Source organism: Podarcis gaigeae (assembly GCF_964106915.1).
Source record: "Podarcis gaigeae genome assembly, chromosome: 3".
Classification (NCBI taxonomy): Eukaryota; Metazoa; Chordata; class Lepidosauria; order Squamata; family Lacertidae; genus Podarcis; species Podarcis gaigeae.
In genome coordinates, this window is record NC_139680.1 from 31,195,138 (window position 1) to 31,208,676 (window position 13,539).

At 42.4% G+C, this 13,539-nt stretch overlaps 1 protein-coding gene across 3 annotated transcripts in view; it reads right to left on the reverse strand.

The window, feature by feature from the left end:
• Positions 1-13,539, reverse strand: part of NBAS (NBAS subunit of NRZ tethering complex) — a 176,408-nt gene that overhangs the window by 28,434 nt on the left and 134,435 nt on the right. For 2 of the 3 annotated variants that reach the window (XM_083729673.1, XM_083729672.1), the window contains 5 exons: positions 10,931-11,181; positions 9,238-9,572; positions 4,148-4,354; positions 1,634-1,836; positions 219-308 (listed from right to left, as the gene is read on the reverse strand). In XM_083729673.1, the coding sequence (XP_083585799.1) occupies positions 219-308; positions 1,634-1,836; positions 4,148-4,354; positions 9,238-9,572; positions 10,931-11,181 (1,086 nt within the window). Of the gene's footprint in view, positions 1-218; positions 309-1,633; positions 1,837-2,135; positions 3,455-3,799; positions 4,355-9,237; positions 9,573-10,930; positions 11,182-13,539 lie in introns of those variants that run through there. The other variant, XR_014561897.1, reaches the window with a different exon arrangement.

The window sequence follows — 13,539 nt, forward strand, 5'->3', positions numbered from 1 at the left end:
TGTGTGTGTGTGTGTGTGTGTGTGTGTGTGCGGGTTTTCACTCATGTCCCTATCACTATCTGCATTTTGAGCATAGTGGGGACTATACAAATTCCTCGGGGGGCGGGTGGGGGGGGAATCAGCACTACAGTGCTTCCACTCTAACATCCAGGACAACTATAGTTTACAAAGGATTAACAAGTGTAGTTCTGTTTGCGATGCACCTACAAAGCTCTTACCCATTTTCAGCACTCGCGTGGACCGCAGACACAATACTTTCTAATATCTGGAAAGGATCTTTTTTGAAAGGAGACTGGCCACCACTTTCACTATTGAGGGAAAGAAATGAAAGCAAGGTTGTAGAAGCACATGCTTCAGAAAGAAACATTTCAGAATCCTTATTGCTTAAGAGTGTGTAATTCTATGCTATTTATCCAGCAGCAAATCACGGCAAATGGCACATTTTCCTACGCGGATGTTGCCTTTTATCACTGTCACAACAAATAAAAAAGGAAATATGAAGCTATAATGCCAGACCCCCAATTATGCCAAAGGGAGAAAGACTGGAATAATTTGTTGCCAGAGTTTTACTGTAGTTGCTTGCCGTAAGTCACCATAAAACTCACAGGTGAAGTCAGACTCTCATACCACTTTTGCTGAATGGCTTGTGTGTTGAGAAGCAGAATCTAGCACATGAACTGGGGGCTTGCAAAAGGCTCATGAATGCTTGAGCCCTCACCAGAAATTTCACTCCCTTCTATTCCTTTGCCATGTTGCAAAAAACTTATCTTCAGGCTAGGGTAGGGTTGCCATACATCCAGGAAATCCCAGACATGTCCTCTTTTGGGGGGGCCAACATGCTCATCTGGGGGGATTCTCACAATTTAGAGCAATTGTCCAGGTTTTCAGAAAAAAAATTGTATGTGGCTCTGGTTCAGGTTCGGGTTTAGTCTTGGGCGGCCTGGGCTCTGGCTTGGTCTTGGGCTCAGCAGTGGCTCGGGCTCAACAACTTTTTGTGTCCCGCTTTTTACCTCATAAATATGGCAACCCTAGGCTAGGGAAAAGGTGGCAGCAGTGGAAATGGCAGGGGGTACCCAAGCGTGTTTCCACGCCCGGGACAAAACTACTGGTCTCATTATCCCTGGTGGAAAAATTGTCAGCCTGCACATCTCTCCCACATGTGGTTTTTCTTCATCAGGCTATGGAACTAGGTATTTGGATCAGGGGACAGGTTGAAGCAGTGAGTGGGCAGAATGAAGGTGAGCAGCACCTGATTCACCCTTTCCACAGCAGGCCCAGGAAATGCCCTGATATTTTTTTGTGCACATTTGAACTGGGGAACTGAAGTAATGTTGGTTGTGGTTTAGGGGAGGTCAAGATGGAGAGCCTTCTCTGTCTTTGACCCCACAGTGTCAAACCTAGAAATGACTGCCATTCTCTGTGCAATACATGACAATTTAGGCAGGTGGTTGCTGATTAGTTTATAGGTGGGGTCCCCCCCCCGTTTGTTGGATTAAATCCAGGAAGTATGTTTCAGAGCTTTTCATTAATGGAATGTGGGTTAGGTGGGCCTCATGTAAAAAGTAAACCTAAGCATTCAATTAAATTCAAGAATACACTTTCAAGGGTCTGTGGGTATGCAAATTTAACTTACCTTAAAGCACCCACCACTTTATTTACCGCTGTCCTTACTATATCACTAGGCAAGAGTCCCAGATCTCCAACAGCAACATCCAATAGTTTCTGTATCATATCCAGGGGCTGACCATCTATACACATAGTTACAGCTTGCTCATTGATTTTCTCTTTTTCTGACCGGGATAAATCATACTGGTGCCCATATTCTCTTAGTATATCCTGGAGAGAGAGAGGTATTTTAAATGCACATGGAGCAGTCAACTTTTCCTTTGCGGGATTTATGCTCAATAGGTCAACCTTAATTAAAACTTCTGTTGCTCACTGAAGACACAAGAAAAGACTTTCCCAAAACACTCGAAACAGAAAGCTCTAGACTGCACACCAATAAATTACAACAGAAGTTATTACTTCCATCACTGCACAAAGCAATTTTAGGAACTAATCAGATAGGACTAGAAACTCATACTGCTGTTTTAAAAATTCCCATGCCTACGTATTTCTGTGTAGGTTTCTACTGCTTTTAGTATAAGTGGGCTTACAGCACCCTGAAAATGGATTTGATGTGATAAGCTGTGCCCAAAGGATGTTACTGCTACCATAATATAATACAAGTATTAAGTGGTCGTAGGTTACACTTAGAATTGTAGAGTTGAAAGGGACCCCGAGGGTCATATAGCCCAACCTCCTGTAATGCTGGAATTCTGCCCACAGCCATCCCTGAGTGGGCTTGAACCTCCCACCATCTGGTTAACAGTCAGATGTACTGACCCACAGCACCACTGGAGGGATTGTATCCAGTGCTCCCAGTCCGCTAGTGCAAGGGCCTTTAAGGTAGTGGGGGTTCATTTCTCAAAGTTGCACAGCAGAGACACTACTTTTTTTTACTTTTCTATCGTCTACAAATTGAACATAGAAATGCAAAATTTCCACCTGTGGAACCTCTGGCCCAAGCGGATCTCCTTTTGCAAGATGCTAGCAAGATAACCTCATCATCAATTCTTTATGACAATGCTATGCTGGATACAACCCCATAAAATATTAACTCAACACTGCCAACATTATTTAATTGGAGGTGAGGTGGGTCAAAACAGAGTCAAGGAACTCCAACTGCGGCTAAGTTCTCCTGAAGTTTCAGGAGGTTCTCAGCTAACTTCTTCCAGAAACATTCAAGGAGAAAGGATTCCAGTTGTCTCCAATGGTGGTTTTGCCTTAGCAGAAAGTGCTTCCCTCACATAAGTCAAGGCACCTGATTTTCACGGAACCCCACCCTCAATTCAGCCCTCTACACCATATCCCATTCTGTTTCAGAAGACCCCATAGCCATCAGGAACAGTACAGGTGGCGTGGTGTTAAGTGGGCAGGAGAGAGTAAATCAAACCCAGTCACCATCAGATACAACCCTCTTAATCAAAAGAGCCATGTCAAAAAACATCCATTTCAAAAATGTACCTGCCATAGGTATCTCATGTATTCAAAGAATGAAACTTTAAAGGTACATTGGAAGTTAAGGCTTCTCATACCTGAGCCCCTGTGCTGTATTTTTGAGGAACTGTTTAAAGAGTAAAGGAATGGGGGATTGTTTTTTTTTTTTTATGAAATCCAGAAACACCAAGTCCAGTAAAACAACATGAATGAGACAGAACAGCTGGTGGTGGGAATGAAACAGCCACTAAGTGTTAAATTAAATAATAAAATGGGAAATGGGTAACAAGTACATACATATAATGCACATCAATCTCTGACTTTTTTCTTCTGGGTTTCTGGGGTTTTTCCTGTTGTTATTCCGTCTCTCACAGCTACAATAAACCTACCATTAAAATTAGGGACGCAGGTGGCGCTGTGGGTTAAAGCCTCAGTGCCTAGGACTTGCCGATCGAAAGGTCAGTGGTTCGAATCCCTGCGGCGGGGTGCGCTCCCGCTGCTCGGTCCCAGCGCCTGCCAACCTAGCAGTTCGAAAGCACCTCCGGGTGCAAGTAGATAAATAGGGACCGCTTACCAGCGGGAAGGTAAACAGCGTTTCCGTGTGCGGCTCTGGCTCGCCAGAGAAGCGATGTCACGCTGGCCACGTGACCCGGAAGTGTCTCCGGACAGCGCTGGCCCCTGGCCTCTTAAGTGAGATGGGCGCACAACCCCAGAGTCTGGCAAGACTGGCCCGTACGGGCAGGGGTACCTTTACCTTTACCTTATTTCTTCGTCAGAGGGCAAACGGGCAAATTTAGCAGGGGATCAAATACTTCCCTCCCTCACTGTATAGGCAGATGACTTATCAACCATGCAGGTATGTTACCAATTTATTTGGGCCCAAGAGTAGACTGCTAAACATTAAGTAGTATCAAGGTGGTTTGCAACAATAAACATACAATATATAAGCTATCTAAAAACTGTTTCCCAAAATGATACTGCCAGTGAGCCAACCCATTCTTCTGAGAAAGCCTATAGAAATGTGCATGTGTGTGTGTGTTCAGCATCGCAAATAATTATTATGTGTAACACTGATTTGGTCAGTTTTTTTCATTAAAAAATCATTTACCTGGTCACTGTTTTTAAGGGAAGAAATAAAGCTATGGCTAAGTGTTTCCAGGTGTGCGAGAGATTGCTGTAGGTGACTCAAAGCATCTTCATAAGTGATGTCTTCTGCATGGTCTCCCTCAGAGGACCTTTTCCCAGCTTTTTCGGCGATGTGTTTCACTGACTTAATAGCCTTCCTCGTCATCTCTACCCGGGAATCAACCGACAGCTGAGAAAAGATAATGCACGTTTCATCATAAATTGTCACATGCAATGCAAGGTGTATCTGAATACAAATGAGTAGCTGAGCAAAACATAAACACTGATTAAGGTAATTGTCTTTGCTTCTAAAGGACAAGAATGTGTTAAATGTAACAGAAAATGTGAAAGAGAGCAGCTTTGTTACTTAAAAAGAGCAGTTCTTTTCAAGTTTCTAATCCCATGTTAGCTCGTTCTTTTGTCACGCCTACATCTTCTTGAGCGATTCCATTATCTAACTTTAAAAGTCTTCGTTTTTTAAAAAAGAACCAACACAAATAACTTCCTCTCCTAAAGCATTATAGTCTGTAACAATCTTGAGGCATAACTTTGTATATGCTTTAAATGGTTTCAAAAATTCATTTGAAGCTACCAGCTGGAAGTTTTCCACTCTCATTGGAAGATGATTTAAAAAAAATAAAAAATAAATATTCATGTTAAATATTCATGTCGAAAAGGGTGACTAAGCAGAAAGGCAGCAGAAGGCCTGTACAATTCCATTTTCTTCTTCTAATGAATCTACCTCAAAGGCGCACAGTGGTTTCCAGCCAATTACACAATGCGGCTTTCATTATATTCCTAGGATTGGATGCACCACCTCACAAAACCACATTGTTTCAGGTGAGGTGATGGACTGCAGCGTGCCACAGGTACGTGTCCGTCGACTGTGAGCGAGAAATTGTTGCCCCAGAAAGGTACCAACATATTAAATAACATTTCTCAGCTACGACGTCAGTCCTGAACCATAAACTATCCTCAACAGCAGGGCAAGCTACTCTTGAGTATACCTCCTACAAGGTGAGCTATTTTTAATTCATTCGCAGTGTGTCCACTGGCCTGGAGAAAGAGAAATTGAGTTTTTATCCCACTGGCCCATTTATCCTCAGGCTTTATAGTTCTTGAATGCCCAATATGCATGATAAATTCCAGTTCATGTACTTCATTGGGCTGTCTTCATCTTTTATGTGGAGTTTTTAGCACGCGGAGTGCTGTAACGAGCCTTCCATAAGCTTATGCATAACTATTTATTTAGCTTGCAAATAACTTGACTCGTTCCAAAGGCCAAGGCCAAGGAACTATGCTCGTATAACAAAGGGTCTGCAAAACACATGGAATGTGTTTATGTTTCATTCGTTCATCGCCTCGTACCAAAACATTATCACAGTAACTTAATTTGCAGAGCAGAGTATATAGTACAAATGGAGCAGTTACATAAAAAATTAAAGCACAACTGTTACTGTATTCCTTTCGGCGTCTGCTAAAAGAATTCTTCTTTAGACAAGCTTACCCAGATGCTTCGGAAGTTGGCTTGAATTTTAATCTGTTTTAGTATTTTAAGTTTTTGTACGTTTTAACGTTCATCGTTTTATCTTTTCGTAGACACTTTTGAGGGCTCCCCCCTTCTTATAATCAAGCGGTGTATAATGGTTATAAAGTAAACAAACAAATAAAAATGATCCTACATTAAATCTCCCAAATGAAGAACCACCCCCTGCCCCGCTGCGTATTCTCATAAAAACCCACCAAGCAGCAGAAAGTTAAGAATAAAATGTCTGGGAGAAGTGGGAAAATGTTACTGTCAGTTCCAGACAAGACTCCTAAGTCAGGGTGGACACTACATAAAGGGTCCTCACTCTTATTTATACTGTCCACACTTCTGCTGGAAAAGGCACGCTTACTTGGGAGCAAGCCCCCTTTAAGCTCAGTGGGGCGAGTATGTTTTGAGTAGACACATATACAATTGCACTGCCCGTGTACGAACCCTTACAGACAAGCTCTCAAAAGTGCCATGGGAACACTTCTTGGGGACATCTTCAACATGGGTAGGCAAACTAAGGCTCGTGGGCCGGATCAGGCCCAATTGCCTTCTGGATCCGGCCGTGGACTGTCCAGGAATTGCCGTGTGGAGCGCCAGCGTGCGTGTTCTTTCCCTCTCCCTCCCTCCGCCTCACACAGTGCCGGCGCCGGCGCCTCCTCCCTCCCTCCTCCTGGTTTCTCCCCGCCCTGCCTAGAGGAGGAAGGGGGTCTGGGCTTTGTTGGTGCCAGCAGCAGCAGCAGCAGCAGCAGCACTCGAGCGGCCGCCATTTTAAGCAGCCCCTCTCTGGAGCCCTTTCGCATGCTGCTCATCTTCCCTCTGCCACCGCCAGTCCCTGCTGCTTGCAAGACACAAGTAAGCAGCCCCAAAAAATATAGTCCGGCCCCCACAAGGTCTGAGGGACAGTGGAATGGCCCCCTTCTGAAAAAGTTTGCTGACCCCTGATCTTCAGGATAAGGCGCACAGATATAATCAAGAGGGCATTCTTGTTCCCTGGGTTCACACATGAACACTTGATAAACGCATTAAGTGGCACTGCTGAAAATCAAGCGTTGGGCTTAATACCACTCTGGAAATGTACCAACCCCTCGTCAATGCCCCAATTTGGATAGCAGGTGCTAGGTTGCGTGTTGCCCTTTAAAAACCACACCAGCTGCTATTTTGTACTGAACACCATTTACGTGGAGGAGAAAACAGCTTTCCTGGAGTTCACATGACCTGCATCAGAGCATGGAGATAATGGAAAAGAGGCTTCCTTCCTTTGATGGAAGGAGCTGATCTCGAGGGGGAGCTCCTACTGTAGGAAATGGGACAGGTTGGGGTTTTTTGCCAGTCTCCCTTTTCACCTGCAGCCCCCAAAGCAGCTCCCATGCTGTTCCAGTGGGTGAGCCCATCCTCTGGAAGAGCTTCCAAGAGACACAAGGGGTAGGGAAAACTGTGGGGAGATCATGCCCTTTCCTTTAGTGGGAGCTCTTCAGGAGAAGAGTTCCAATTATGGGATCTCTGGTTTCCAGCCCTTAAAATCCTTATTGTACTTCAAGCATAAGAAACCAGATTTGGCGCTTACATATTATGCAAAATATATTTTATTAACATACCCATTATTTTTTAAGGAGAACCATTCCCAACCCTTCCCTTTTCTTCTCTGTGCATTAAAATGCTCAAGATCTGGGTAAAGTGATGCAGACAGCTGCATTATGCACACAGTTGGATTGTTCCATTGGGTGCTGAAGAATAGCGAAAGTGTTTGCCATGCTCTGAAGCCACAATGATCTTGAAAGCAGAGATTAGTCCATTTAAAAGAAGAATTCTAGGGCTTTAATTGTACATTCATTTCTGCCTAGTGAAAATACGTTTTGATAATGCTACAGTTCATCATTGCCTGCATTTTGCAAAATAACTGAAAAGCAATTTCCTTTTTTGAAAGGGTTTTGATTTTTTTGAGGAGGGTAAAGGATATCTGCTCCCACTATCCAAACTGAATAAAAAGGGTCATATGCAGCCTTCTTTTACATGAGCAGGAGGCAACTGATTTGAAACATAAATGAAATTTCACTCCTAAGCTTTATTATCAGGGACAAGCTACCAGCTTGCACACTCTTATCAACTGCATTCAATCGGGTTCTATACTGTAGCTGAAAATGTTGCTCTTGCACAAAGGCTGTGTTTTAGATATCATACCAAACCATAGTTTAGAATGATGAGAACAAGCCACAATGAGACTTAGGCTCATATTCTCCCCTTCCCTCCTTCAGTGTGGCCTTCTGGCAGTTCTCTCACTGCAAGAAGTTAGGTTACTGGGAACCAGGCAGAGGGCCTTCTCGGTAGTGGCACCCGCCCTGTGGAACACCTTCCCATCAGATGTCAAGGAAATAAACAACCATCTGACTTTTAGAAGACATCTGAAGGCAGCCCTGTTTAGGGAAGTTTTTAATGTTTGGTGTTTTATTGTGTTTTTAATATTCTGTTGGGAGCTGCCCAGAGTGGCTGGGGAGACCCAGCCAGGTGGGCGGGGTATAATCAATTAAAGTATTATTATTATGAAGAGAAACTCAGAAGCTTTTGCTTCCAGTTACCACCGAAACCCCCATCTTATCTGAAGTGTGCTTTTTCTATTATTAGCAAACCAGCTTCATAAACCATGGTTTCAAACACACAATAGGTAGATTAATCACCTTTAGTTAAGATAATATAACAAGCTGCTGCTAATCTAATTTGGAATCTTCTAAACTGCTTTTTGCTACTGCTCTCTAGATGAGGAACAGGAAGCACACAAGTGAGAAGTTTATTCGAATTCTTGCTTAAAAAACAGGACAAATCCCCCTTGGCTATTTGCATAACCCTTTAGCTCCACAACTAACATAATGGGCTGTTAGGAATCCTCTGTGACTAATCCAAGATAGATGTTTCTATGTTATTCTGAAAGTCCAACTGAAAAATCATCTTTGAGGGGTCATAGCTGCATAATGAATTGAATGCTATTATTTAGGTTTTCGGAAGGGCTCCTGATCCCTCTGCTGACATAAGGGGAGTGATTTTATCCAATTCCTCCTTCTTCCTGCATCCAATGAAACTCTGCCACTGAGGATTGGGGGACCTCACTCTCACCCAACAGCATGAAAGTTAGTGTGGGGGATTCTTACATTCATGGACAGGTGCAAATGCATACAACCCTATATTCCAGGCATCCAGACTACATAGCGTATGATAAAAAATATTTAGAAGCAGCAGAAATCTGCATGAACCTGGAGTTTGGGACGTGCCAATACATTACTTCTGTTTACCACACACACACACACACACACACATATAATACATTACTTCTGTTTACTATATATATATATATATATATATATATATACACACACACCACACAGACACACACACACACACACACACACACACACACAGCCCTGTAATTTAAGTTATTAGCAAATATTCCAATTAACTTCATACATATCCCAGTGAGAAGCAAAGCTTTTGAACGCTTCAGATGAAATATCTGAATTTACACAATGCAGCTGTAAACGTGTGCTTACCTTGGTAACAGCCTTTGAGGAAAAAGTAATTTCATCTATGAAATTGATAATATCTCCTGGGTGGAGTCTATCAAAGTACTTGGCACAGATATCATATGAATGCAACCATTCAGCCATGGTTTCTGGAGCTCTTTTAATAAGATGGGGGTCCCCATCCCAGAAGAGTTTTTTGATCCAGATGGCATAGACAGAGCTTGCGGAAAGCATCCTTCCATCTTTTTCTGGGATTTTAGGAGCAAGCTTGGAAATGGATAAAATGTTTTGACTTGTGAGGACAGGATCCAAAGCTTCCAGGGGACTCACATTGTCTTCCGTAAGCTTTTTGTAATTGAGACCTAACAGTGGAAAGAGATGAGCAGAAGTCCTTAAGTTAGATCGTTAAATAAAAGCATTGCAACTAGCAAACTCTAATAACATAAGAACCGTTATCTATGGGTGACAGAGACCTACTAGCAGTGCAGGAAGATCCCTCCTTGCTAACACTAACTCCCAGCATCTGGCAATGAAAACCTGTGTTATGCAAGGACCACTTAAAGAACAAAACATGCATTAAAAAGGAGAAGGCAGGAATGCCAAAGACTCACAAGAATCAGCTTGATTGCGACCAACATTGCATAGATGCTCCCGTGATCGCTTGCCATTTAGTCTGTTTTAGGTGGATCACAGCAGAAACCTACATACGTTTACACGGAAGTCCCACTGTGTTCAACGGGTAAACATGCACAGGACTGTAGCCTCAGGGTTTTGCTTTTTTGCATATGGTTTGGTTGGAGTTTACGGGGCAGGGAGCGTAAGAGAAGGCAGGGGAATGCTAGCAAAACCATCAATTTGATTCTAGAGCTAGTGAAGGGCAGGTAAGAAATATAACAACTGAATGCTACTCGCATCTAGGTCCCTCCCTACCCCTCCACACTTGCATATATGTAACATGTCCTCATATATATATATATATATATATATATATATATATATATATGTGTGTGTGTGTGTGTGTGTGTGTAGCTTCTTCTTTTTTAATGCTGAACTTTCACAAATTCAGAAAATCCCCCAGGTTGTATCCAGAGGAGTTGCCTTAGCAGAAAGTGATTTGCTTGTGCAAAGGATAGAACAATTTTCTCAAATGCCCCTGCACTCCTTCATGTCATATCTCATTTTGCTCCAGAAGGTCCACAACTTTCAGGAACAGATTTCTGGAGGGGACAAAGTAGGAGCAATTGGCAAAAACTGGGGGTCCTGATTTGAACGAGCAGAAACCCTCTCCTTTAAGGCAAAGCTGATACAGATTTAGCCTTTATTGGTGTTATCAATTCACAGTTTCCATCCAGGCTACCAATTTACAACTATTTTACGCGCTTCCACAAAGCAAAAGCCTAACATTGTTTTAGATAGCTTCAGTTTTTGTTTTGTACTCATAGTAAGAGAGGAATCTTAATTCAAACTTTAAGCATAATACATATATAGCAAGTTTCATGTGTTTGCACATTCCCGAGAAATAAATGTTACAACTGTTATAAAATATCATATTTAGCATATACTAGATGCATGAACACCCATCTGAACGTCACATTTTGCTGTTGCAACAACCCCTCCCTCTTGCAATGAGGTGAGGACCAACATCACATTTTGCGAATGAGAAAATAGGAATGAGCCTAGCAGATACAAATGTAAAAGGCAAAATGTCAACTTTGCGTACCTGGTGCAACTGCCTTGAATTTTTTCAGCAGGCGTATGTGTGTTTCGGGCTTGATAGCTAATTTCCCATGTTCAGGACAGGCACAATTTTCAAGGAGTGTGAAATAATACAGCAAACGTTGATGATCTCTGCCTTCAATAGTTGGGTATACATATTTGGCCATATGTTCATGAAAGGCTTCAGGAATTGTGTTCAAAGTCTCAAACAGGCCAAGACTTTGGGCTCGTTCTTCTATAGCAGCTGTGGATAAACTGTGTAGGGTAATGGAACAAATTTGGTCATTGCAAAGAACAGGGCACAAGTTCCTGTGTCTCCCACCTTAAGTCAATAGCTATCATGCAAATTCCCCATTCTAACGTTGTAGTAGAGGCTGAGACATCAAGATTATGGCAGGGTTTTCATGAAGGGTGTTACTTTGTACTGCCAGTAAAATTGCAGACTGTTGTCTACAAAGGAAGAGGTACTAAATTATGAACAGGTTTTCCCACTGACAGTTATAACAAGTATTAATCTTAAGAGTATGTTTTTTAGTGACAAAAGCTCAAGTTTAAGTTGCTTGCTCATAATTACATTTTACCAAATCTCTCATCGAGGTGGGTATTCAAGTTCTTTCCGTGACATGATTTTTTAAGGGGGAAAAATCAAGCTTTCAAGCTAGCTCATAATTTGCTGATGTTTTGCAGCCTTCTGAAATTATATATCACGCAAACGCATCTTTCCGCACACACCCTTTTAATAGTTACTCTGGCAAGTAAACCAATTTGGAACGAAAGCACTGGGAGAATAAGCACAAAGCAGAAAGAAAAATCCAAAATGGAGCAGGAAAACATTCTTTAGAAATATGCATTACACAAAAACAGAAACAAACAAACAACAACACATTTTCTTAGGTGAATAGTTTTTTGCTATAATTTCTCAAAATTAGCAGGGAGTTGATTGCTCCCCCCCTTAAAAAATATGGGCTCAATCATTTGGATGCTTTCACAGTTCTCACTCGGTTGTGTCTCCTTACTCTGCTTTCAGCTTTCCTTCCTTAAGAACCCTCCTCCCTCTAGGCTTCATCTGCTGATTGGCTGCTATCTGCCTCCAACCCCTAGGCCCTTGCCCCCTCCATCACCATTCTGCGTGTCCCATGCTCCCTCCTCCTCTTGTGGGGGTGACCTCCTGGTACTGCTTCAGCTTCCCTTCCCTTCCTCACCAACTACTCCCATCTTTTGTTCCTTAGGTCGCCTGCTTTGCCCAATAGGGATTTTGTTTGTGCTATGGGCATAACAGGCTTCTGCTCCAAGGTTAAGCATTTAAATATCCATCCTATTGTCAATGCTTCTGGACAAAGTTTCATTACTGCTGCAAAATTCACTCTAATACCTAGTAAACACGTTGGGTGGTTGGTGTGTGTGTGTGTTTAATTAAACCATGTGGTCACTGGACAATTTGTTGACTCCGCTAACTAGCCCATGTACTGCTGAAATCTTATTTAATAGGGATAGAATTGGCTGGTGGTGTCAAAAAGGAAATGAAGCCTACATAGCCCAACCAGTTTGTCTGTAGCTTTCTACTCTATGGTTCAAGTGGGACAACAAGACATTTGAAGAGATTTCAGTGAGGTGTGGACCGAGGAAGGACCAATGGAACTTGTTCACGCCCCACTCCTCTGAACTTTTTGATGAGACCTCTTCTGCCTGGGCTAGCAAATAGGTTCCAGTGGAAAAGGGCAGACAGAGGTGCTGAAAAAACTCACACATCTTGAACATTACATAGACAGGTGCTGGATGATGGGTGATGAATATTTTTGCCAAAAGGCAAAATAACAATCAAGGTGGCTTGCAACAGAGGAATAAACTAATGCAACCCCATCACAACCCAAAACAAACAATAAAACAATGTCTAAGAATGCACTAAAATAGATTAGAACAACAGACTAAAACAAAGGTGGTATCAGGAGTTAATCCTCATTCAGGATATCATAATTATGGACCGCCAGTTATGCTTTAGCGAAGAGGGACACAAAACACCATCAGATACTGCTTAATACAATCAAGCCTAGCTAAACCCATGTTGATTACCACCAAGCCAATATTCCAGTTCAGGGTTTCCCAAATTTGGGTTTCCAGTTGTTTTTGGACTACAATTTCCATAATCCCTGACCACTGGTCCTGCTAGCTAGGGATGATGGGAGTTGTAGTTCAAAAACAGCTGGAGACCCAAGTTTGGGAAACCTTATCCTAGACTTTTATCCAAATGCTAAATAGCATTTTAGAATTCAACATGGAGAATGCCAGGACCCACTTTTGATGCAAATGCATTGTTTTTACCAGCCACTAAATAGTACCTTCTATTCAAGCAATGGCTACAGGTGTTTATGATATTCATTGTCAACAACCAAATTCAATATTCAGCTGGCTCAAGAGTGTGACTTTGTATTGGCTTGAAGTAGAGAAAATACTTTTAAAACCCTGCATAGATGGTATCTGATGCTACAAAGATGCAATAAGATTAATGCGCAGGCCTCACTGTTAGGCTGGAGGGGTTGCAGATATATTGGGATTATGTGCCAGATATAGTGGATCTCTGGTGCTGGTTGCACCTTTTGGGCTGCAGTACTTCAG